This window comes from Stigmatopora nigra, chromosome 18 (assembly GCF_051989575.1).
Source record: "Stigmatopora nigra isolate UIUO_SnigA chromosome 18, RoL_Snig_1.1, whole genome shotgun sequence".
Lineage (NCBI taxonomy): Eukaryota > Metazoa > Chordata > Actinopteri > Syngnathiformes > Syngnathidae > Stigmatopora > Stigmatopora nigra.
This window is the reverse complement of record NC_135525.1, coordinates 11,683,814-11,705,419: the sequence shown is the minus strand read 5'-3', so window position 1 is coordinate 11,705,419 and position 21,606 is coordinate 11,683,814. Positions and strand designations below refer to the sequence as shown.

The 21,606-nt window shown below is 43.2% G+C and overlaps 4 protein-coding genes across 5 annotated transcripts; 1 reads left to right on the top strand and 3 right to left on the bottom strand.

The window, feature by feature from the left end:
• Positions 1-282: 282 nt before the first annotated feature.
• cops3 (COP9 signalosome subunit 3) lies at positions 283-4,161 on the bottom strand. Its single transcript, XM_077739057.1, has 12 exons — positions 3,912-4,161; positions 3,029-3,158; positions 2,844-2,956; positions 2,711-2,760; positions 2,380-2,472; positions 2,130-2,309; positions 1,857-1,997; positions 1,587-1,760; positions 1,258-1,344; positions 1,033-1,146; positions 890-970; positions 283-765 (listed from the first exon to the last, which is right to left on the bottom strand). The coding sequence occupies exons 1-12, from the start codon at positions 3,964-3,966 to the stop codon at positions 712-714; spliced, it is 1,272 nt and encodes a 423-aa protein (XP_077595183.1). The 5' UTR covers positions 3,967-4,161; the 3' UTR covers positions 283-711.
• Positions 4,129-6,970, top strand: nt5m (5',3'-nucleotidase, mitochondrial). The gene is made up of 5 exons (XM_077739058.1): positions 4,129-5,058; positions 5,408-5,508; positions 6,070-6,130; positions 6,204-6,318; positions 6,388-6,970. Exons 1-5 carry the CDS (start codon positions 4,786-4,788, stop codon positions 6,525-6,527), a joined length of 690 nt encoding a protein of 229 aa, XP_077595184.1. The 5' UTR covers positions 4,129-4,785; the 3' UTR covers positions 6,528-6,970.
• A 4,608-nt stretch (positions 6,971-11,578) lies between these two features.
• Positions 11,579-14,100, bottom strand: LOC144211400 (dexamethasone-induced Ras-related protein 1-like). Of its 2 annotated transcripts, XM_077738611.1 has the most exons (3): positions 12,560-14,100; positions 12,479-12,483; positions 11,579-12,400 (listed from the first exon to the last, which is right to left on the bottom strand). In XM_077738611.1, the coding sequence occupies exons 1-3, from the start codon at positions 12,832-12,834 to the stop codon at positions 11,601-11,603; spliced, it is 1,080 nt and encodes a 359-aa protein (XP_077594737.1). In that variant the 5' UTR covers positions 12,835-14,100; the 3' UTR covers positions 11,579-11,600. The 2 variants fall into 2 exon arrangements, with proteins under 2 accessions (XP_077594737.1, XP_077594736.1); XM_077738610.1 differs by having other exon boundaries at positions 11,783-12,483; positions 12,564-14,100.
• A 13-nt stretch (positions 14,101-14,113) lies between these two features.
• Positions 14,114-21,220, bottom strand: pemt (phosphatidylethanolamine N-methyltransferase). Its single transcript, XM_077738609.1, is given in 8 exon segments — positions 14,114-14,537; positions 14,726-14,800; positions 16,042-16,153; positions 17,052-17,197; positions 18,413-18,528; positions 20,418-20,525; positions 20,915-20,962; positions 20,964-21,220. Coding segments are annotated over 8 exon segments (702 nt in total). The 5' UTR covers positions 21,012-21,220; the 3' UTR covers positions 14,114-14,488.
• Positions 21,221-21,606: the final 386 nt, after the last annotated feature.

Genomic DNA, 21,606 nt, shown 5'->3' with positions numbered 1-21,606 from the left:
AGGTGTGAAGCCAATTATCAAATAATTTATTACAGAACCCCAGTTGAAAAGCTTCCAAGTGCCAATGCGCTTTTATGATAGTATATCCATAGAGTTGGCCTTTTTCCAATTAAACCATTGCCAATTTATGCAGCGCTTTAGTGACCCCCAGTGGTTACGCCCTGTAAGAACAAAAGTCAAAACTAAGTAGGGAAAACCAGATCTTGATTATTCGCATCCAATTTGTTAAAGCATCAAGTATACAGATCTGCTAGTGATTATCAAAATTCTAACCAAAGGAAAGTAATTTATATTCTTTACTGGGCAATTATTCTTTTACTCACAAGTAACCAACGTCTAATTACAGCAATCATACAGCCAAATGGTGATATTATTCTCAAATATGGTTGTTAAAAGTCAAGTCCAGTTTTTATTGTTTTGTGTTAACGTAGCCGTGTGGCGCAAAACCGAACATTGATAAATAAAACACTGACAAAATCTGAAGGTTTTCCATTTCTGTAAAGATGCTTCTGAAACTGTGAAGAAGAAAAAAAATAACCATAGTCAACATCATTCCACACAAGTAGGTTTTCCTTAACCAATGTCCTTATGTAATAGAATATTTGTTTTTCCTCTTAAAAACAAACAAACATGAACAAAACAAAAACATCCAACGCATCCACGGTAGAATGTATTGGTGGGGTGCAGCATTTTCTGGTCGTCTGATGCCCCTCACGAGTAACTCGACGTTTTACTACCAACGTCATCTTCCTGCGTTCCCATGCTCTTAAAAGGAAAATAAAAAAAGTATCACATTAGATATCTCTGGCATAGATCTCTGGTTATAGATTTGCAGAGCCGTTCCTTTTTAAGGGGTGGCTATTTCAAAATATTGAGAATGTTCTCTCACCTTCTGCACAAATTGAGGGTTTACTGTAATTTCCTGATCCATAGACTTTAGCTTCTCATCCAACTCTATACATTTCAACATCTGAAAGAGAAATGAGACAATCAGGATATATTTTCACTTTCTCTTAAATGAGTAATCCTTACCTCTTGGTCAATTTTGTGTAGCATTGCTGGATTGTTGTATTTTTCTGGGTTGTCATGGAAACACACCATGCCATCCTTTTGGTTAATGCTAGCATAGATCTCGCCATCTTCAATCTATCCGGAAACACACAGCGGAGGAAAAAATATGAATATATGTTTCCAAAAATCTCAAGTAAAATATTGGACAAATATAAACATTGCCATTATTGTTGTGGGCCAATTCACCATGTGTAAAACGTATTTCTCTGCCTCTTGAGCTCCCGAGAGCTGCACCCTGCTTGCCATATCTTGCAGAGACAGTGTCAGAAAAGTCTGGAAAGACATTAGAGGATTAAAATATAAAAATAAATACCATTTCAAACATTTTATCACTGCAAAATAAGGAGAATCGCCCCAAAAATAAATAGTGAGTCACCCTGCGAGCAATTACTAATGAATTGTCAGATCGATCTCACATTTCACTCCTCCTTGAGTTTCATTGTCCTCAATTCTGTACTGATATATCTCTGGTAATGTTGCTTTTTAACACCCAAAACGCACACACACATGCGCACCTTTGTTAGCCTCTGAATGTTCTTTTTGTAGAGCGACGAAAGGCACTGCTTCACCAGGCCCGTGTTGTTGTCCCTCGTGAAGGTCTCGCCGTGTTTGTTGACCACGCTGCGCAGTTCGGTGGGGTTGTTGGTGGCGTAAACCTGAGCCAGCTCATGGTAGGCGTTGCTCAGGGGCTGAGGAAGAAGACAAACAAAATCAATGTTCTCGCTAGCTGATTGGAAATTGCGCTCACATCCTTTAAGTTGAAGAACCTCTGGGATCAACCTTACCTTGATGAACCTCCCTACAATTTGTGAAGTGTACTTGGGCAGCGGCTGAACTTTTCCGTGGAGAATGAGCGAGACCAGGATGTATTTTTTGTAGGCTTCCAACATGATGTGGCTTACTGCCATGGCGGGAGTGGTTATTGCCTGAAATAGTCATTTCAAATAAATATTAGAAGGACCACCGGTTATATTGCATTGTTTTGTTCAAGTCAAATCTTTTCTTTAACCAGTGAAATATGTCATAACATCAGTTAGGCCGCATAAAACCAAACGTACCTGTTCATAAAAGTACAGTGCTCGATCAAAGTTTTTGAGGCCCATGTAGATCATGCCACCGTAATAGTAGTAGCATAAAAAGTGCTTTGCATCATAAGCGCCGTTCTCCTTGCAGATGTCCATCATGTCCAGCTCCAGGAAGGGCAGGGCGGGCTTGAAGCACTTTGCTAACAAGCACAGCTGTGGAGGATATGGAGAATATTGTGAATTAACACAGAAAAGTTCATAGTATCCTAATCTTTAGACTTACCTGACAAAGGTCTGCATGAACTGAGGTAAGCTGGTTTGTGTTCATCTGCATTTTGTCTATTGCCTGTTTTAGGATGACGATTCCCCTCAATGGCTGTTCAGTGGGGGAAGAAAAAAGAAGACATTCTACATGAATAATTCAATCCTCAACAAATGGAGGACACACCAAACAGTCAGTGGGCTCAAAATAAAAGACGATTCTGGTTATGGCATAACTCAACGGCAGAAAATAGGACGTCGTAACCATTTCACATGCAAGAATGAAATGCTGACAAAACTGAAGAGGCCGTTTTGGGAAAAAAATGATTAAATAATAAAAGAGGAAGTCATACCTGTTTCCGCTCTACAAGGGCATTTGTCAACTGGTGACAGAGACCAGCAACTGGACACAAACAAAAGGGTTAGAGAACATTCATCTGAATTTCAATTCAATAACCCAAGAAAAGTTTGGTGAACGGAGCTTACAAGTGTCTGTTGCATATCGAACGTGCTCCCCATTGCAGGTACTGATGAAGAGTTGGACTTGGGAAAAAAGCGTCTCAAAGTCCGGGATGTTTGGCATGGAGAACTTGACAAATCTGAAATACAGTGGAAGAAAACACAACTAAAGTGTCTGTGGGAATGATAGATGGGCCGTGACCGATACTTACAGCACAGCCAGCACACCGAGGGAGTGCTCTTGAATGTCCAAGGCCCCCAGGACGGTGTCCAGGTGTGACAGGTTCTTGGCCAGCAGCTCCCCACTCTTGTTAATCAACTCGCATAGCTGAGTCATCTGGCCTAGAAAAGGGAACAAATGACAGTGAATGGTAGGAAAACGCTTCAGTTCTACTCTCTGGTCTTCTGGTCATTTAAAATTATCTGCCCAAGCTATTCGTCCAACAAGACAAGATGGATGTCATAGTAGCTCAGTGTGTTCATTACGAGATAAACTATGTAAACAAATATTATAGGGATTGGATTTTTGTTATCATGAATGTTGGGATAAAGCCTTTGAATGATTAACACCAGTCACCATTTTGGTTTTCAAAAAGCAACAGACCAAGTTGAATTCTTGCCTCTCAGGCATGTTTTAGAACCGTCAAATTGTGATTAAGTTTGTTGATATAATTATCAACTACTCGATCGGTCAAATGGGCTGTCAAGGCCTGTGCAAAAAAAAAACGACTGCAAACGCGATTGACATGGTATTAGAACCAATCAAATGGGGGTATTCTACTCGTCAGCCAATGACGCGAGGGCAAGGTGGGACTTCCCCCAAGAGAGTGCCCAGAAAATATTTTCCAGCTCAAAATGAGAAAGTAACATTTTGACGTTTTGTTTTAATAGAGAAAAAAGTTCTCTGGTATTCACGCCAGGTATATACTCCAGCGCATATTGTGGCTATACTTTTCATACCATGAATGCCATCCAAGGAGTCTTTAGCGACGTGTTTACATGATGAGGCAAAAAAGTGTCTGACTTTGCTATCGGCACAGCAATGGGCATATAGCATCTAGCTAACTGGCATACGCATGAGTTAAGCAAGCCTACCTTGAGCGGAAAGCTGCCGCACATTGTTCACGAACTGCTCCAAGGCTGAAGCCATTATAGCACGGGTCCAAAGTGGAGGTAAGTTTCACTGTTTTTCATTCAAACGTCAGCAACAACTCCGTCCGTACTGAGACTGGGGCCACACAGCCGCCACTGGGAGACGATTCTCGCGATATTTTACGACGTGAACGGATTGCAACGAGGTTTTTGAAGCCAGTGATTCTTAAAGGGCCATCACTCACACGTACCTACAGCGGAAGAACCCGTAATGAAATGGTATGAAAAAGAGTGTAGCAATTGTTATTATTATTATTTTACAAAGCTTTGGTCTGACGGAGTGCACGGAATATTTTGACGCGCCTCTGTTCAATTTGCTTCAATCAGTTGGAGCAGGAAGCCTCGAGCGTAACATCTCTAGTAGTGAGGAATCATCTTGCGATATCCAACATCTTTGATTCGAGCCGTCAGAAGGTACAGTTTGTCCCTAGTTCAGCATAACTGCGGTATTGACCCTTTAACCCATAGTAGTTCTGAATTCGATTGCGTTTCAATCCTCTGCCAGCCCCAAAACAGGCATTTTCTCCAGGGCTGACGACCTGACAGGTTATGGGGAGTTTTCAGACATTTTCTAAGACGTTAAAAGGCGACCCCAACAGACTCCAGCCAGAGACAGTCGAGTCCTTCGACCTGTCCGCTGCTGTAGACTTAGCTTCGAGGCTAACGTCCAGATAGCCTCCGAATTGCGCGACTGACACGCAAAAGCGTCATGCGGACTGGTAACGTCAACGGGAGGCGAATGCAAGACGAGCTGCGTGCATGAAGAATCAAAGTGGTCGTTTTTCCAGAGTTATAGGGTGCTGCCCCGTGGACTAGAATGTTCCTGTCGACCACAAGTCGTCTACTGGGAAGAGGAAAGGTGTTGCTATCGAACCCATTTCAAGGGAGCTGTGTCAACATGGCGCGTCACTCTCCCTCCGGGAAGAAACTGCGAGTGCTGGTCGACATGGACGGCGTCCTGGCTGACTTCGAGGGAGGGTTCTTGAAGAAATACAGAGCCAGGTACCCGGACGACCCTTACATCACTTTGGAGGACAGGAGAGGCTTCTGGGTGTCCACACAGTATGGACGACTTCGGAGTGATCTGTCTGTAAGTAACACACGATCACGTGAAACTTCAATGTTTACCATTTCAACTCCAGCAAAGCCAATTGACAGCTGAATGGAGGGAATGAAAAGTAATCTCCACATCATCTTGGTCAAGGAATCAGCTCTTTCCATAGCTGGAAATTGATCCAAATTCATATAACTGGTCTAAATAATCCAAAATGGAAGATCCTGTAATGCTCCAAATCATAAGTTATCGGCATGTTTATTATTGAGGAGTGCGGCAATCTTCAAAAGAAGAAACAGAAATGTCGAGTTATCGACAACAAGCGAATCGTTCCTTGTTATCTTGCTGTAATAAACACGTCCACGTGTCTTCTTTTTATCTTTAGGAGAAAGCCATAAGCATCTGGGAGTCCAAGGACTTCTTCAGAGACCTGGAGCCTCTTCCTGGTGGAATAGAGGCAGTCAAACAGATGGCCAACATGGATAAGTAAGTTCACAAATGACAATTGACGTTATTTAGAAGCCTCTTTTGCTGATATATCATTGTCATCAACAAAAATGAAGAAACGCAAGCTCGTAGACTGACTTAGAGGAGGCGTACGGTTAAATTACCCCAAATATGGGCGAAAATGGCAACTGTCCTGGCAGTCCCAGAACTGTGAAAAAAATGGGAGCGGGTAAACGCTATAGGTGACACTGTCACTGTCGCTATGCCATATAGACTATGGTTGCCACTAAGCCGACTGTGAAAGGGTCAGGCGGAAAGAAAGCGGCGCCCCGTTTGCCAGCGCGACCAAATTTGGAAGCGCTGACGTAGCATGTCAGGAAGTAAACAGCCAGCCTTTTCACAGACAGGAACTAAACGGGCTTCCTTTATCTGGGCTGTAGAATGGAAGGATTCCAGAAAAGACTGTACAACACCTCGGTCTTAGTATGGCATAGCTTTCATGACTAGAATGAGCAACTTTGGAAATGATAACAGACATCAAAACACTGAAAATCTAAATTCCTAATTTATGCAATTGTTGTCCTCTCTTGTATTCCACAGCACCGACGTGTTTATTTGCACCAGTCCAATCAAGTATTTCAAGCACTGCCCCTATGAAAAGGTACTTCCTCAGTCTTTAAGCAAAGACCATGCCATGAATTGTCCTCCCATGTCTGTTTTTTTTGTCTTCCCAGTACGCTTGGGTAGAAAAACATTTGGGCCACGACTTTCTAGAGCAGGTCATCCTCACCCGGGACAAGACGGTGGTCAGCGGAGACATCCTCATAGACGACAAGCCTGATATTTTAGGTAAAAAGTTTGACTATCAGGTAACGAGTGGACTGTTTGAGCAGTGTTTGACCACGTCCCCCCTCGCAGGCGCTGAAGCCCAACCCACTTGGGAGCACGTGTTGTTCACGGCTTGCCACAACAAGCATCTCCCCGCCGACCCATCGCAGAGACGCCTGCTGTCCTGGTCGGACGACTGGAGGGCCATTTTGGACAGCAAGAGGCAGTGACACAACGTCTCAAGTCTGAAAAAGCGTATAATACCTTCGTCGACCACAACTGGGTGCTATAAGACGTGTTTTCACAAAGCCAAGCACGTCAAGTTGCTTTTTAGCAGCAGTTATCTAGAAGAAAAATATTGTTTTTTTTATTGATCGCATACTCCACTATCCAATCACAGGACACATCAGCCCGGTTTGGGATTTTATTTCACGTACATGTGCGATCTGATGTTTTTTTTTCTTTTTTTTTTGGATGCTGAGGAGGCTGTTTTCAAAACATCTGTTCTTTTAAAAGAGTGATGCTCATTTCATTTGTGGATATTTTTTCACATTTACATTATAAATGGGAATATTTAGTATTAAGATATTTTTGAGGAATTGCATGCAGTAAGCATAAGAGACTGTGAAAAGTAGGACTGGAGTTGAATATTCAATGTACTGATTGCAGCAAATTGACTGATATTGAAACTTTGTTTTGCTTTTAGCTTTAGTGTTTTAAATAGATGGGCTCATTCCCTTCTACGCCTTCACACGATCAAAAATGTACTGTTTTACTTTTAAAATCAAGGTACTGTAAAGAGCCAGATGAAAACGATTTACCATCAACTGGTAAAATACTTCCACAAACACATTTGTTGTGTTTATAGCCATATTTTATGAGTGTCCAAATATGTATATTCACTCAAAAGACATGTCTACAATAAATGCACATTTTCTCTCTTGCAATATAAGGTCTCCTTTGTATCTTCTATTTGACATTATCAAAATATCAAGCAATAAAATGCAATAGTTAAGAAAATTAACACATTTAAATAATGATTGAAGGCAAAACTCCTGACAAAGCAGCTATAGCAATTTGTATTTGGGTGTCTTTTGTTTAAAGAGCTTCCCAATGGCCAAGTAGGTCAACTTGGGAAGGCAGGAAGTTGTCGTTCCAAGCGAGCGCCTTCGCGATGGCCATGATGTTGACATAAGAAAGGCCGCTTAACTCTTCTCCAAACAGACCAGGCGGAGGATTTTTGGAGTGTCTCCCGGGAGGCCTCTTGTGATGATGTCAATGCGCAAATGACACATTTCATGGGGATGATTGAACTATTTTTGATAAATTGTCTTGAATTTTCTTGCCACCTTAATTACCATCCTGCAATGACACATCCTCCAAATTAAAGTGGATTGAAGGATTTAAACTCACCGCAGAAGGACGATTGGACGTCTTTTGTCAGCTCGGCAAGGCTGATCAACACCCCTTTTTGTGAGGTGGCACTTTGCTGGTGGCCATCTTGGGTGGGGCAACTGGAAACTTGGAAATTAGATCTGAAAGAAAACACAATCGCATGGTTATCTTTTTTGTACACAAATACTGATGACATCATCTTAGTGCCCATTTGGTACCAAAACCCGTATTGGTGACAAACCTGTTCCACAGAATACAACATTAATAAATACATAGTTATCATGACTGCAATAAAAAGTACTATTTCAATTCTAAAGTCATTCAAATTTGGAATACCATAAATACACACATTACGGTCACCAAATAAAGGCTAAATGTGAACTAAGGTAACTTGTTATTAACAGTGTTTTATTGATGTAAAATTTAATTGAGCGTAGCCGTGTTAATTGTGAGAGGCATGAATCATAATCCATTTTCTAACAGGTAAAACAATGGCGGTGGAAATGAGGTAAATGTGAAAAAGTCGTCTTTTTTATGGTGACTTAAGGACATGCGCCCTTAAGCCAAGTGCTTGGTGGGTATGGACCACATTGCGTATGGTTCATATGGCCGTGGGAGGACGTGAGGGGAGATACGGTCAAAGTAAGCAACAGATGCCGGCCAGTCTTCTCAACGTTTCGGGCTTTTAACGCTAATTGTGCCCGCCTGTGCATGTGTGCATTTGCAGTATTTTGCTAGATCCCGCTCTACCCGAGTTGAACCCTTTTAGGGAGAGTGGACACAATTTAGTGGACAGCTAAGCCGCCACCCCAGAGCCAAATAAAAGGCCCACTGCTCACTTTCCACCGCTTTCTTTGCACTTTCTGCCGTTTGTTTATTGGCCGCCATCCGTGTCAGCAAGTTCCAAATTTTGCTATTTTGCGGACTAACTATCTTGGCCATCCCGTTTATTTTAGAATTTCTGAAATAGTTCTGGCTGAGGGTGAGGAGGTTTCTTATCGCTATCTGTACTGATACGGCGCTAAAATGACAACATCTGTATTATCTAAAGAAAAACTGTGCAGAGTAAGCTTAAAATATAAGACGGAGGCTTTTTTGTGTGTTAAAAACCCATTTAGAAAAACACAATGAGCATCCATGTAAAAGAGAGAAAAGACAGTAAGCAGAGACGTAGTGACTGGACTGCTCACAAGATGGACAAAGTCATTAGATGCAGCAGAGCATTCAGGGAGGCATAACAAAAGCAATCCCAGATCAAAACACAACACGCCAACGAATGGGCTGCAGGATGTGTTCCGTCCAAGCAGGTGGCCGCCACGCTAACATGACATTTACTCGTTCCCCGCCACTCGGAAAAACTGCAAACTGACGTTTCTATAAAAAACTAGTTAGCATGACATCACCAAATAGTGTAAGTGGGCACTAGCATGCTGTTGCATAAGAATAATATTCAGATAGAATTCAATCAAATCAGAATACGTGATAAAGACAATGACTGGAGACAATAAAGGAATGGAGGGAGATGATTGGCTGTTGGACAAAGACAGACACGGACGGACAGACGGACAAAAACAGGAAAGCCAAGAAGTCAAAACAAAGTAAAGTCCAGAGCAAAAACACAATGCAAATGTCAGCTAAAGTATCAAATATGAGAAAAGCAAACATGATGCTTGGGCTCCCTTTTTTTTCCTATTTCTGTCCTCCGCCTCGCCTCTGTTTACGGAATTTGTCGTCTAATTGCCTTTTCGGCGGCGGCCTGGCAAAAGGACACATGGACGGAGCGTGCTGTCTGATTTTCACACGCGCTTTTTACCATCAACAATAACACAGTGACTATTTTTGCAGCTTTCCAGGAAATCCTGATATTGCTTTTTTTCATGAAGGCACCTCATTCTGCCTTTTTGGAACACGGATAATCCATATTTTTACAGAAACCTTGTGCTAAAAGCTTCTGAAATGATGACAACATTGGAAATAATGAACAGAAATTGCCATTTTTTTGGAAAACCGTAAGAAAAGCCACTTAGAAATATTATAACAACACAAGTCTTGTTCCTCAAAGGCGCAATTATCATCATTTTCTGACCCGCCGTGGACTAGTGGCCAACCTCGAGTCTTGGGGTTATGCTATTCATTTGTGATTCTACTAAATCTTTTGGAAGAACAGCGCCGACCTTTTTCGTACGGAAAAACGTCCCGAGAAGACAGAATCTTTGGAAATGCTTCCACGTTGGCCCTTTAATAAATAAATTGAATTATTTAGTGTTTGTCTTCGGATGCGTCACCAAGTCGAACTCGGGATTTTGGATTTTGATACAAAAGATAAAAACTGGGAAAAAGTTTGCTCCATAAAAACTAAATGGGGGAGACGTACACCCACAAATAGGCAAACTTACTCCAACAGTGGAACACGGGGTTTCTATACACAGACAGGGACTGATGACAAAGGGAAGGGAAGAACCCTAACCCATTTTTTAATTTCCTATTGTGAAGCAGGCACTCCTTTAACTATTGACTAGTTGTAACATTGGGATGAATCCATAACTTCATGAAAACATGGCTGTCAATGACTTCCGTGGATGCGTTAAATCTTAACTCGGATGTCCGCTTGGTCATTGGATAACCAGATTTCACAAAAGGTGCAAAAAGCAAGATTGTGTTCAAAAAAAAGATGTTTTCATTTGGCTTTCCTAGGAATGTCTCTATTCATATTCTGATGAGCTCAGCATCACTTTTTTTTCGGAGAGACTTTTAACAATTTGCGTGACTGGTCGTAATGAGATTTAAGAGGATACGTCTGTTATTACATCAGCGTGTAATCAGGCGGGCGGCCGTACGCGGGTTATATCAGAAGCCACGTAAATACATTACAGATTAAAACCAGTGCTTGACCTGGACTCGCTTCATCTTGCCAATTTAGGGAGCCCATCTTTTGTATAAGGAGAAAGACAATTATACTTGCGTTGTGTAACAATCTGAAGATTAAAAAGAAAAAAATATGACATCCACCCGTCGTTTTCTAACGAGCACCGGGACATATTTCATTGCTCTTTGCTTTTAAGCATTGTTAATGTACTTGTTGTCTTGTCACGTAACGGTAATGCTTCGGGGGTTGTGTAGTCCTTTTGTTAATATTTAAAAAAGATGAGTGATAACATTGAAATGTGGTGCAGAGATGATGATGATGATGATGATGACACATTCAATGAAAATGGATCCAGAAAAGCTCTTACTTAGAAGCAATTCATGTAGAAGAAGTGGCAAAGAAAGGAGGGGAAATTATGTCACTTTTTTCCCCAGGGCATTTATTTTGCCTCATGAATCAGAAAGCAAGATAATAATAGAAATGGATAACTTTCGTTACGTACGTACGTGAGGCGTCCAGCAGGGAAGAAGGTAGAAGGATGCAAACGGGAGGGGGTGCTCCAACAAAAAAATAATACTTACTTAACGCAGGTGGGGTGGCAAGAATAATAACAAAGACTGAGAATTTAATAACAAAATAAAAAAAGAGGGGACTTGGAACACGGAGTAACGCAGACAACGACTGACAAACACACACGAGCTTGATTACAAAATACACACACCTGATCACACGAGGGAAGGAAAACCATGAGGGACATAAAAAGGAAAATGCATACACATCTATTTATGTCTGAAATGTATTTTCTGTGTCTGTATTCGCACCCTCTGGCTACTGTGACAACCAAATTTCCCAAATTTTGGGATCAATAAAGTTATCCAAACCAGTCCAAATGTAAAAAAATATCAAACCTGTTTTTTCAGGTTGTAGATTTGCTATAAAACGGTTGCATTTTGTACATAAACCCTGAAACTAACTTTTGTGTGTTTTCTCAAAATGACACCAGAGAGACAAAAGTTTCAGAATTGATTTTCTTTTAATCAGATCAGTTTTCACTTGCAAAAAAGGGACAGTCACAATAAATAGTGCATAAAAAGAGCACGGATTGCAAAATCACATCGAAACACAAACGGGTATTATAAAACACGGATGTAAACGAGAGCATGGTCCAGCGCCCTTTTGTCTTTAACGCAGATTGCGCACAGAGTACACCACCACAAGGCAACATTCTTGGAATGTTTTTTTTTTGGTCAGGCGGTCGTGGAGGAATCACAGCGTCTCCACGGCGACGGCAACGCACGTCGGCAGGTTCCATTAAGAGGCGTCGGAGGGCCTCGCCACTTTTCCCGGTGTCCAAACGCCGGCCTTTTAGCTGATGACGCACCTTTCCTTGTCTTTGGCCTGCCCTGCGCCGCCGCCGCCGCCGCCACCGCCCACGGCTTTTTCCTTGATGTACATCAGGTCGCTGTGCACGCTGGGGCGCCGTGCGTACGGCGTGACCATGCCGTAGGCCTCGGCCTGGGCCTCCTGCTTGGCCTTCTTGAAGGACTTGCGGCGCAACACGTGGCAGTGCTGTAGCGACAACTTCCTGTGCAGGTCGGGGCTCATCTCGCGGGGTAGCTTGGCCAGGCCGAAGAGCGCCCGGAACATGCGGTCCACGTTGTCGTTGCGTTTGGCCGAGATCTGGAAGTAGGCGCACTTTTCGTCGCCGTCGCCACCGTCCACCAGCTGCTCGATCTCCGAGCGCTGCACTTGGCGGGCGCCCTCGCGGTCGCCCTTGTTGCCGCAGATGACCAGGGGCACGTCCAGGTTCTCTTTGGTTTTGCTCTTCAGGCACGATTTGGTCTCGTAGATTAGCCGCTTGAGACGTTGGACTTCCAGAAAGGAGTCTCGGTTGTCCAGGCTAAAGACCAGGATGAATACGTCGCCTGCAAAAAAGGGAGGAGGGACCGGTTATATTTCATTTGTAAGCGACCCAGGGAGCGAGGTGGTTCCGTTTGGTACGTACCGGTCAGGATGGAGAGCCTCCGCATTGCCGGGAAGGGATGGTTCCCCGAAGTGTCCAGGATGTCCAGCTGGTAAACGTTCCCCCGGATGCTGTAGAGTTTGCGGTGAAAGTCCTCGATGGTGGGCGTGTACTGCTCGTCGAACCTCCCGGTGAGGAAGCGGGACACGATGGCCGTTTTGCCCACTTTGGTGGAGCCCAGGATCACCATCCTGTAGCAGTTCTTGGCCGGGATGTGGAAGTCCTTCTCCGAGGGGGACATTTTCTTGATCATGTCTGCTTGGAGGGGGGTCCGGAGAAGCCGAGGACGGACTTTTTAGAGGCGAGACGGCTTTTGCAGAGTCGACCAGGCGCTTTAAGAGAGCAAGTGAGCGGCTTTTGGAGAGCAGAGGAGGAGGAGGAGGCGCTTTTTCTGTCTCTCTCTCCCGTGAGCGTCTAAAGAGCTGCTTTGGGTAGTGACAGCTCTGTGGCTTCGCAGCCTATTTAAGCGCCAGGGAGGGTGGAGCCCCCTCCCCTCCAGGCCCCTCCAGCCCCCTCCTCAGCCAGTCCTGCGGACGTCAGAGAAAATAAACTCCCCTCCCACTAGTGCATCTCTCTCCATTCCAGAAAAGTCAGTGGAACAAAGTCAGAGAGAAAAAGGCGCTGGGAAATTGAATGGGCGCAAAGCCAATCAGCTCACAAGATTGATTTGTTTCAGGAAAAAGACATTTTTATCTTTTTAGCTCCCCATATGGATTCTTCTTATTCTAACACCACATTACTGCATACTCTTTTCCATAGCCCCTCATTTATTCTTAATAGGCGGTTTTGTTTTTACATTTCAGCCATCTGAGAAGCTTTATCTTATTTTAACGTGGGACAGCTACATGGATGACGGAGAAAAACTATGAGAATCAAGTGGTACATACTTTATTGTTTTTAATAAACTGTGTCTAAAATAATGGCCAGTAAACGAGGAACAATTCCTGCAGTTCCAAGTATGGCCAAACGAGGGCACTAAAAGCACAACCCACAGCAGATAGATAGCTTGGCGTTTGTAAGTATTGGATTACTTAATTCGCTGGTAATTGTTTCTTTAACATTTTACTGTTTAGTCTGTCTACAACTGGCATTTGTCCTGGAAATCCTTTGGGGCTACTTTTGGCTAAAAAAAAAAGATTTAGTGAACTGTGGGAGGAAGTCATGTTGGACACCAACGTGACATATATTTATTTTCATGATGTACTGAGATATATACATGAAGTAATGGGTGACTTTGGGGGGAATAATCAAATGGCACTGGAAAGTAAAAGCCTAAAAACCTCATCATTAAAAAAATAAGACAGGGGATCAATTCCTTAAGATGCAATATTGCATGGAAAATATCGCCAATCCCAATTCTCAAGTCCAAATGGAATGTGGCGAGCGTAGAATTCCACATGGATCAAAAATGCTTTGTTTTATAATAAAATGACGTGTATTTCACAAAGGAAAGTGGAAACGCTTGAATATGACATCCATGGATTTTTCGGGAGGAAAACGTTTGGACACCCTTGAGTCCCAATAACAGTCCCAAGAAGGGGAAAAAAATGAAATACTACTCAATTAATCACCAGAAGGAAATGAGATTTGCGGGTCACGGCGTGCGTAGTGAGCGACTGGTCGCGATGACCCACACTGATGGGTCATGCAGATGCTCCCCTTGTCCCACCCTCCCCGAGTCCGACTTGACCTTCAGCCAATTGTCATTGTAAACCCTCCATCATTTTTCCAGTTGCTGGCTAAATTTGCCACGAATTGGCCGCCATTGACGTCTAGCTTCATTTTTAAATTGGGTATGGACTTGAAATGGAAGAAAAAAAAGGGAAAATATCGAGGGAAAGGATACGTTGTGGCTAAAAATGGTGGCCAATCTCCCGCTGAAATGGCGTCTTCCACGCGGGGTTCCGTCATTCACGTTTGGCCGTCCTCTCTCGATAGATGCGCTCGGTGAAAGGTCTTCAAGTGCGGTCCCAAAAAACACGGCGGGACAAGAAAGAAGACTTTAATTCAAGTGAGCATCCAAAATCAAGAAGAAAAGTCTAATCAAACATATTTTACATACTAAACATCCATACAGTACGAGTCCATCATATTTGTGGTGTAAGGCCAAAACGTACTTGTGCATTGATTGGTGGATGACTTACCCTTCAAATCCAATGGCCAGCTTGTAGACCAAGGCCACCAGGGCGCTCAGGACCAGACCAGTTGGACTGGCGCCTCTGCTCGGACACAAAAAGATAGACAGAGAGAGGTCAGTACTTCAAAACGAGACCACATTACCATTTGGGTCAGACTTGTGCTGTTCAAAAAACAATGGGAACAATTGCTAAGGCTAGCCTACGTGGCCTCCTGGATATTTATGTCTAAAATGTCTTTTGTCTGTGTCTGTATTCTCACCCTCTTGCTACTGTGACAACCAAATTTCCCAAATTTCCGGACGAATAATCCATTCCAACGATGCCATGGACCCGGATGCAATAAAGTCAAGTCTATTGTGTTTGTGTTGTATTGGTATTCGAAAGGCCACCTAAATGTGAGTGTGGGCTGATGTAACGCGCCATCTTTCTCCAAGTGTGCGCTGGCAAATTGAATGAAAGAGCCACACATGACCTACTTATTCCCCTGTTCAAAGGGTGACCCACTGCCGCAATGTTATGCCAAGACGAATCCAATCCAATCCAATCCAAACAAATCAAAAAAGAAAAAAAAATCTTCACACTGAGACACAGTGGCCATGCCAAATGAAGTGCGAGCAAAAGAACATCAGCACGCTTGAAAGGGGCGACATAAAAATAGGAATCTATTGAATTCACGGCCGGACTCGTTCGGAGGAGAAGGCCGTCACGTAAAAATGAAGAGTTCTTTTTTTTTTAAAGCGCGGTCACCAAAGCAAGCCGCTCGGGCACAAAAATCACAAATTTGCACATATGTGAAGCCACAAGTGTGTTTTGGGTTTGTGGTGACATTGTTTTTATGATGCTATCGCACTTTGGAGAAGGGCCAGCGAGCGCGGCGTCCAGGGGGGGAAAAAAAAAAAGAAGCTTTTTCAGCAAGAAAAACGGGAATAGATGTGCCTAGGCAAATTGATGTGGGATTCAGCCCAAAGTGAAAAGATGCTTGCATAAGTGGAGCAAAACAAGAAGATGAAATCACCTTTGCTGACACCAGAGGAGAGCAAACAAGGAGGCTTTTCACTACATTCTTGGCTCACTTCTTTGTTTTGGTAGCGCAAGGAGAGCGCGTGATTGGTCGGGACTGGACCAATGCCACATTTGAGGATTTTATTTATTATATTACCAAAAGAAGAAGTTGGGGGGAAATTGGGTGGAGGGCCGACTGACTGCCATTTTAGCTGCAATTTCTTTTCAGGTTAATCATGGGGAAGATTGCCTTTTTAAATCTTAACTGTCATCAGGCTTTAAAATAAATGAGGAAAATAAGTGAGAGTAAGGATAATTACATGAGAGCCAATCCCAGGTAGTTGGCGGTGCTGCCCCAATACATGGGGTTGTCCGTCAGGTTGAACGGAAAGCCCGTCACCTTCTCCTCTTTCAAGATTCCAAAGTAGTCTCCTGCAAAAGTAGTAAAGGTTAAAAAAAAATGTCCCTTTTAGACATTGTTCAGAAGCATTAAAAGCTGCAAAAATGCTAACATTTATCCTTTGAAATGTCGACTCATGTCAAGTATGGTAATCCCTCGATTAACACGTCTTCACTAATGGCTTTGCGATTTTCAAATTATTTTTAAAAAATTTTTTTTAAGTGAATAAACGTGAAAATCCAGGCTGAAACTTGTAAGCGGAAGCAACTCTTTCTACAAGGACAAAGAAAAAAAGATGATAATAAAGATGACCCGTTGTTGGCCATTTTTCGATTATCACGGCCATGTGTGGTCTACATTGACTGTCCTATTCCAGGGATTAATGTATGATGAAAGATTAAAATCATCATTTGTGAGCTATTTAACTTTGCAGAACGCAATGTTCCACCGCGAGGACGTCTTGTGGTCCATACGCTCTCCTAGTTTTTTCTGTTTTGTATAAAATACGTGCCGACGTCAACAACCCCCCCTTAACGTCGAGTAAAAAATGTGCCACTTTTGAGCCGCAAACAACAAACACGAAATAGAAAGTGGACAAAAAAAATCTTATTTTCCTGTCAAAAGACGGGGCTAATGTCCAACTTATATAACGATTGGGTTGACGCATAATCAGCGAGACCCCCTACTGGCTGGAGGCAATTGCTTATTTGCTTTTAAATTCAAGTCTTGAGTGAAAAAAGGGCGACGGTGGCATAACAATGAGTTAACCCAATTTTGGGAGCGTTTTCTTGCGTCAAAAATGTTTGGCGTGATTGCGCAAGAGGGAAAAGGGTCACCTGATTTCTCGCCGGCGTCCATCAAGGCCAACACGGACACGTTTGACGTCCGTGACTACGACGTTAGCACTTTGTTAGCTAGCTTTGGACTTACCAAGGAAGGTTCCGGTGAATCCCAACGCCACGAAGCTGCTGACCACCAACACGGAGCCAAACGCCAGAAGGACGACTCCCGCCTGGAAGACCTCCGACCTGTCCAGTACGTCCCAGCGGGCTTGCGTCTTCATGGCCACGGCCACACTGGAAAGGGGAGAGAAACCGTGGCGTGTTATTTTAAGCCTCAGCAGCCACGGCTGGACAATTCCAGGCGCGTCTCATTTCCGAAAAACCCAACGGATTGACGGTTGAGCCATTTAGAAACGGCGAAAAAAAGCCTATTGAATGATCATCATTTGAAAAATGGCCAAAGGCACGTGAGGCATAATAGTAGTAGATATAGTACAAGATATTTTTAGTCTAAAGGGGCTATTTTGCTCATTTTTACGGGCAAAATGTCAGCGTTTAACCCAATTTGGAGCGGCATTATCACTGAAAGACAACTTTGCCGTTTTGGAGGGTTTCCAGCGATGCGACAAAGTTTGCTAGGATATCAAATCTGAAGGGAGGGGGAGGGAGCATGGGGAGCACCCGCATTTTTCTCAGCGGGGCTTCCAAAGCAGACGCCCAATTGGAGAAAGGCGGCGGAGAAAAGTGGGCCCAAATAGCAACTGGCTCTAGGGTTAATGACAAGAAAGTGGGTTAGGATGTCTTCGTCGCCGCTCTTTATGGCTTTCTTAGGAAGAAATTGCCAAGAGATGAGGCGCTTCGCCGTGCCAAGTCGGTCAGAAAGGAGGCCCGCCGGGCCGCGTCCAAAGAAAGTTACGCTTACAAACCGCTGGCTTTGCGATGGCCAAAGACGGGACTAACAACGTTTTTCCCTTCCGGCTATGGCTTAACATGACAAAAAAAGGCAAGTGCCTGTATGCATTCGTCATCATAATGATGGAAACTTATAGTCCAGAGTTTGGAACATTATTAAGCGTGAATTGAGTGCATTTGTTATATCACAAGGGGTCAATGGCGACATGAGGCAGTGTTGTCTGTTCCCCAAAAAGCTGCTACGCTTGTTGAGTCCATTTGGTGCTCTCTGGTTGGCTATATTTCTGTTGCCTGTTGCTTGGTGCCTGGTACAAGTCGTACTGTTCCTAAGCAACACAAATTGCCCAAGAGAGAAAGCATTAACTACTCGGCGGCCTGTACACGCCATTTCTCTCTATCATTTTATTTCCCCCCCTTTTATGATGGTGATTCGGAGTGGTTAGCGCGTCGGGCTTACAGTTCTGGGGTCCCGGGTTCGAATCCAGGTGGTGTGGAGACATTCTACTTTGGAATTTGGAGTTGGGGGCCCTCGATATTGGTTGCATTTTTGGTCCGTGTGAGTAAGATTTAAGAAATGTAGGCTATGTTGTGTTGTACCTGTGACTGCGACACACGTTGAGGAGAAGGATGATGAATCCAAGGAAGTAGCAAGCCGTGTAGGGGCTTCCCAACATCTTGGACAGTTTGCGAGTACGGTGCTCCCATCTTGCCACCTAAAGACAAAAATCACACAAAAGCTTCATTGTAAGTCAGCATGTCGCTTGCAAAACTGGACCTTGCTTCAATTGCTAATTATTAGCATAGCGTTTCCTCACATTTAGCCATTTATGGAAGTGGCATAATACTTTGTATGGACATATTCTTTTTTAAAAAAGGGTCATGGTCTAATCAAGAAAACAACATGTCGCTACCAACATTTTAACACATGCAACGGCATCTAATCTTATGTTGAAATGATTGTCCCGACACGAGACATGGGTTAAAAAACGTGAATAAAATAGCCATTCTATTGAAGGCGTAGCGGCCAAACTCTAAATAAGCTTCTGTGGGCTGTGATGATGTGCGTAGACGGCCGGACCCTGGAAGCCAGAAAGACGTTGCCCGGGCAACACGTTGTTGGCTTTCTCCTTTTTCTTTCTATCTGTTGGCGAGAGGAGCATTAAAGGAAGAGAATAGCCCAAGACAAGAGGAGCAAGCGGAAAGAGACTTTGAAAGGCAGAGTGTGCCTTGGCTCGACGCCGGCCTATCAACAAGACTCACGATTCTATTGTGACATTGTTGATGAAGAGTGATAACGCCGACACAACAATACGCCGGCATCCTTTGGAAAGTCGTCTGATAGACGGCACCGCCGCTGTTAGTCATATTAACTTCCACCCGGGGGGCCGCAAAAGTACATTTTGGCGGGCCAGCCAACGCGTCACTAATCCCGTGCTTGACGGACGGGAGGGGGAAAATAGAAAGATATGCAAAAGTCCATGCGTGAAATTAACCACGTGCATAGCGAAATGTTCGGCACCATGGTCAATTTGGCCAAAGAAAACACTCCCGCCGGCTTTTGCTAATGGCGGCTAACCATACCAGGCACGGCTTTAGTCTTCAATCTAGCCATGTCAATCAAAAGAGACAAATTCAATCAAGTCTGAGCTTGATTTTTTTTATGTACCCGCAGAAAATGGATGCCTGTAGGAAAAAATACAAAACAAAAGGCCTGGTTAATATTAGACTCTGGTCTGTTCATTTTTTGAAAAATGAAGGCAAGCACACGGCCTCCAAAATATTCACGAGCGAATGAAGAATATGTGCCGGCTGCAAAAAACATTGATCACATGCCCGCTTCTCAAATCTTCCTCAATTAAAGAAAGCCCTGAATATTCAAAGGCGGCCACTTCCAGAAGGGCACATGGACCAAAGAACACGACGTAATCGCCTAAAAGATGAGTATTTGGAGTAAATGTACTGCAGGACTTGAGTTGCAGATGTTCCCCCTATGGATTTGTTTTAAAGCGGCTGGTACGGAGTGAACCCATCAGCTTGTACCTGCGGATTTAGGTCACCTGGCGTTGTAGCCCCGATGACCGAGAAATTTCATATGCAGGTGGAAGATCGGGTGACCATTAATATGACGCCAAGCTCTTCTCCACGGGCGACAACAAGGGAAGAAAAACTATGGAAGCCCCCAAACGCTTAAAATAAGATTACATTTGGTCATTGGTATACTTTTTAAAGGGTTATGGGTGTGGGGAGATTAGAACAAATGTCAAATACAAAGAAAAAAATGCTAGGTTTCACTTCCTAATCCATTTTCAAGGCATCTGTTCAGAACATGTCGTTGGCATTAAGTACTCCATTAGGATACATAATGGCATGTCGGGGGATTTTTTGGGAACGAAATATATCTGGAATGTATGGGAACTTGTTGGACACTCTGTACTATGTCTCTTTCTAGGAATCTATTGACTTGAGTGAATCCTGGAATTATCATTGAGGGGGGAATATAGCGGTGTTGGGATTGTAGGGGCATAGTGTATCAATTTCCAAAGATATGCATTTCCATGGAATGAATTTGACTGCAAAATGAATCAATGTGTGGCCTACTTACCACATTCCAGAAAAGTGGGTTGAAAATGATTGCGCAGACGGCAATGTGGAAGTGTCCGTCCTTAAGGTTGACGTGCTTTGAGACTTCTTCCAACACCTTCAAGTCCATCTGCAAGACATCAGGTAAATACTTAGCACAACTCTGACATGGGCATTCAAAGCCAGTCCAGAAATGCTATATATGATTGAATATTGCCAATAATTTCCCACTCAACCATGTAAAATAACAAAAAGCAGCTGGACATTTTAAATGTTGAATAAAAAAGATAGACTTTGCAGTCATGTTATTTTACACTCTGTTTACTACTTAACGTACTGTTGGAAGAAATGTGCTGTTTTATTTTGACAAGGCAGATTGCACCGACTGGTTTCCGGCTGTAAAGACATCCAACATGTAATTGAAAGAGGCCATGAAACGTCATGGCGGAGCATTTTCTCCCCTTTCTGATCAACTGAACATTAAAACTGCAAACAACGCGTGTAATAGTTATAATTGACCTTGGAGTAATCGATGTTGCCGAGTCCGCCGCAGCAGTCAGACGACACGGAGGGGATAGCGATTTTCTCCACGATTGGCGATCACGTTGTCACTCATTGACGCTCACTTAACAAGAGTTCAACGAGGGCGGCCGACCGGCGAATGCGTGGTGTCATTCGTTCGAATGCGGAATTAGTTCTTTTAAAAAATGCCACTTTAGCGAATACCGTGTACTTTTAGAACTGACAACAACAACATGGACCATTTCTTCTTTTTCTCTCACCAAACCGTGTAATAGTGTCAGTAGCGACATCTAGAGGGCTAATTTGTCACATCAATTTGCAAAGGTAAACAACCAACATTAGGCAGGCTTTTGACAGTAGATTGGTATATTTATCAATTAGTAATTGATATAAAATTATTTTTTTAATCAATCAAAAATAATTATTTGACCTTTTATAATTGTAAATAATAACAAAAACGAATTTAAATTTAAAATATTTAAATAAATACAGAAACATTAACTGGTTATTTTGTATGAGGTCATTGCAATAGACTTGATATTTATTTAAACTGGGAAGAATGGCTGCCAGATGCCACTAGACATCTAAATGACCAAAAAATAAATACTTGGTCTGTAAAGGCTCAGAAAAGTATTTGTTGATGTTATTTGCACTTTTTCTAATAACAAAATATTGGGTGAACTTGAGAA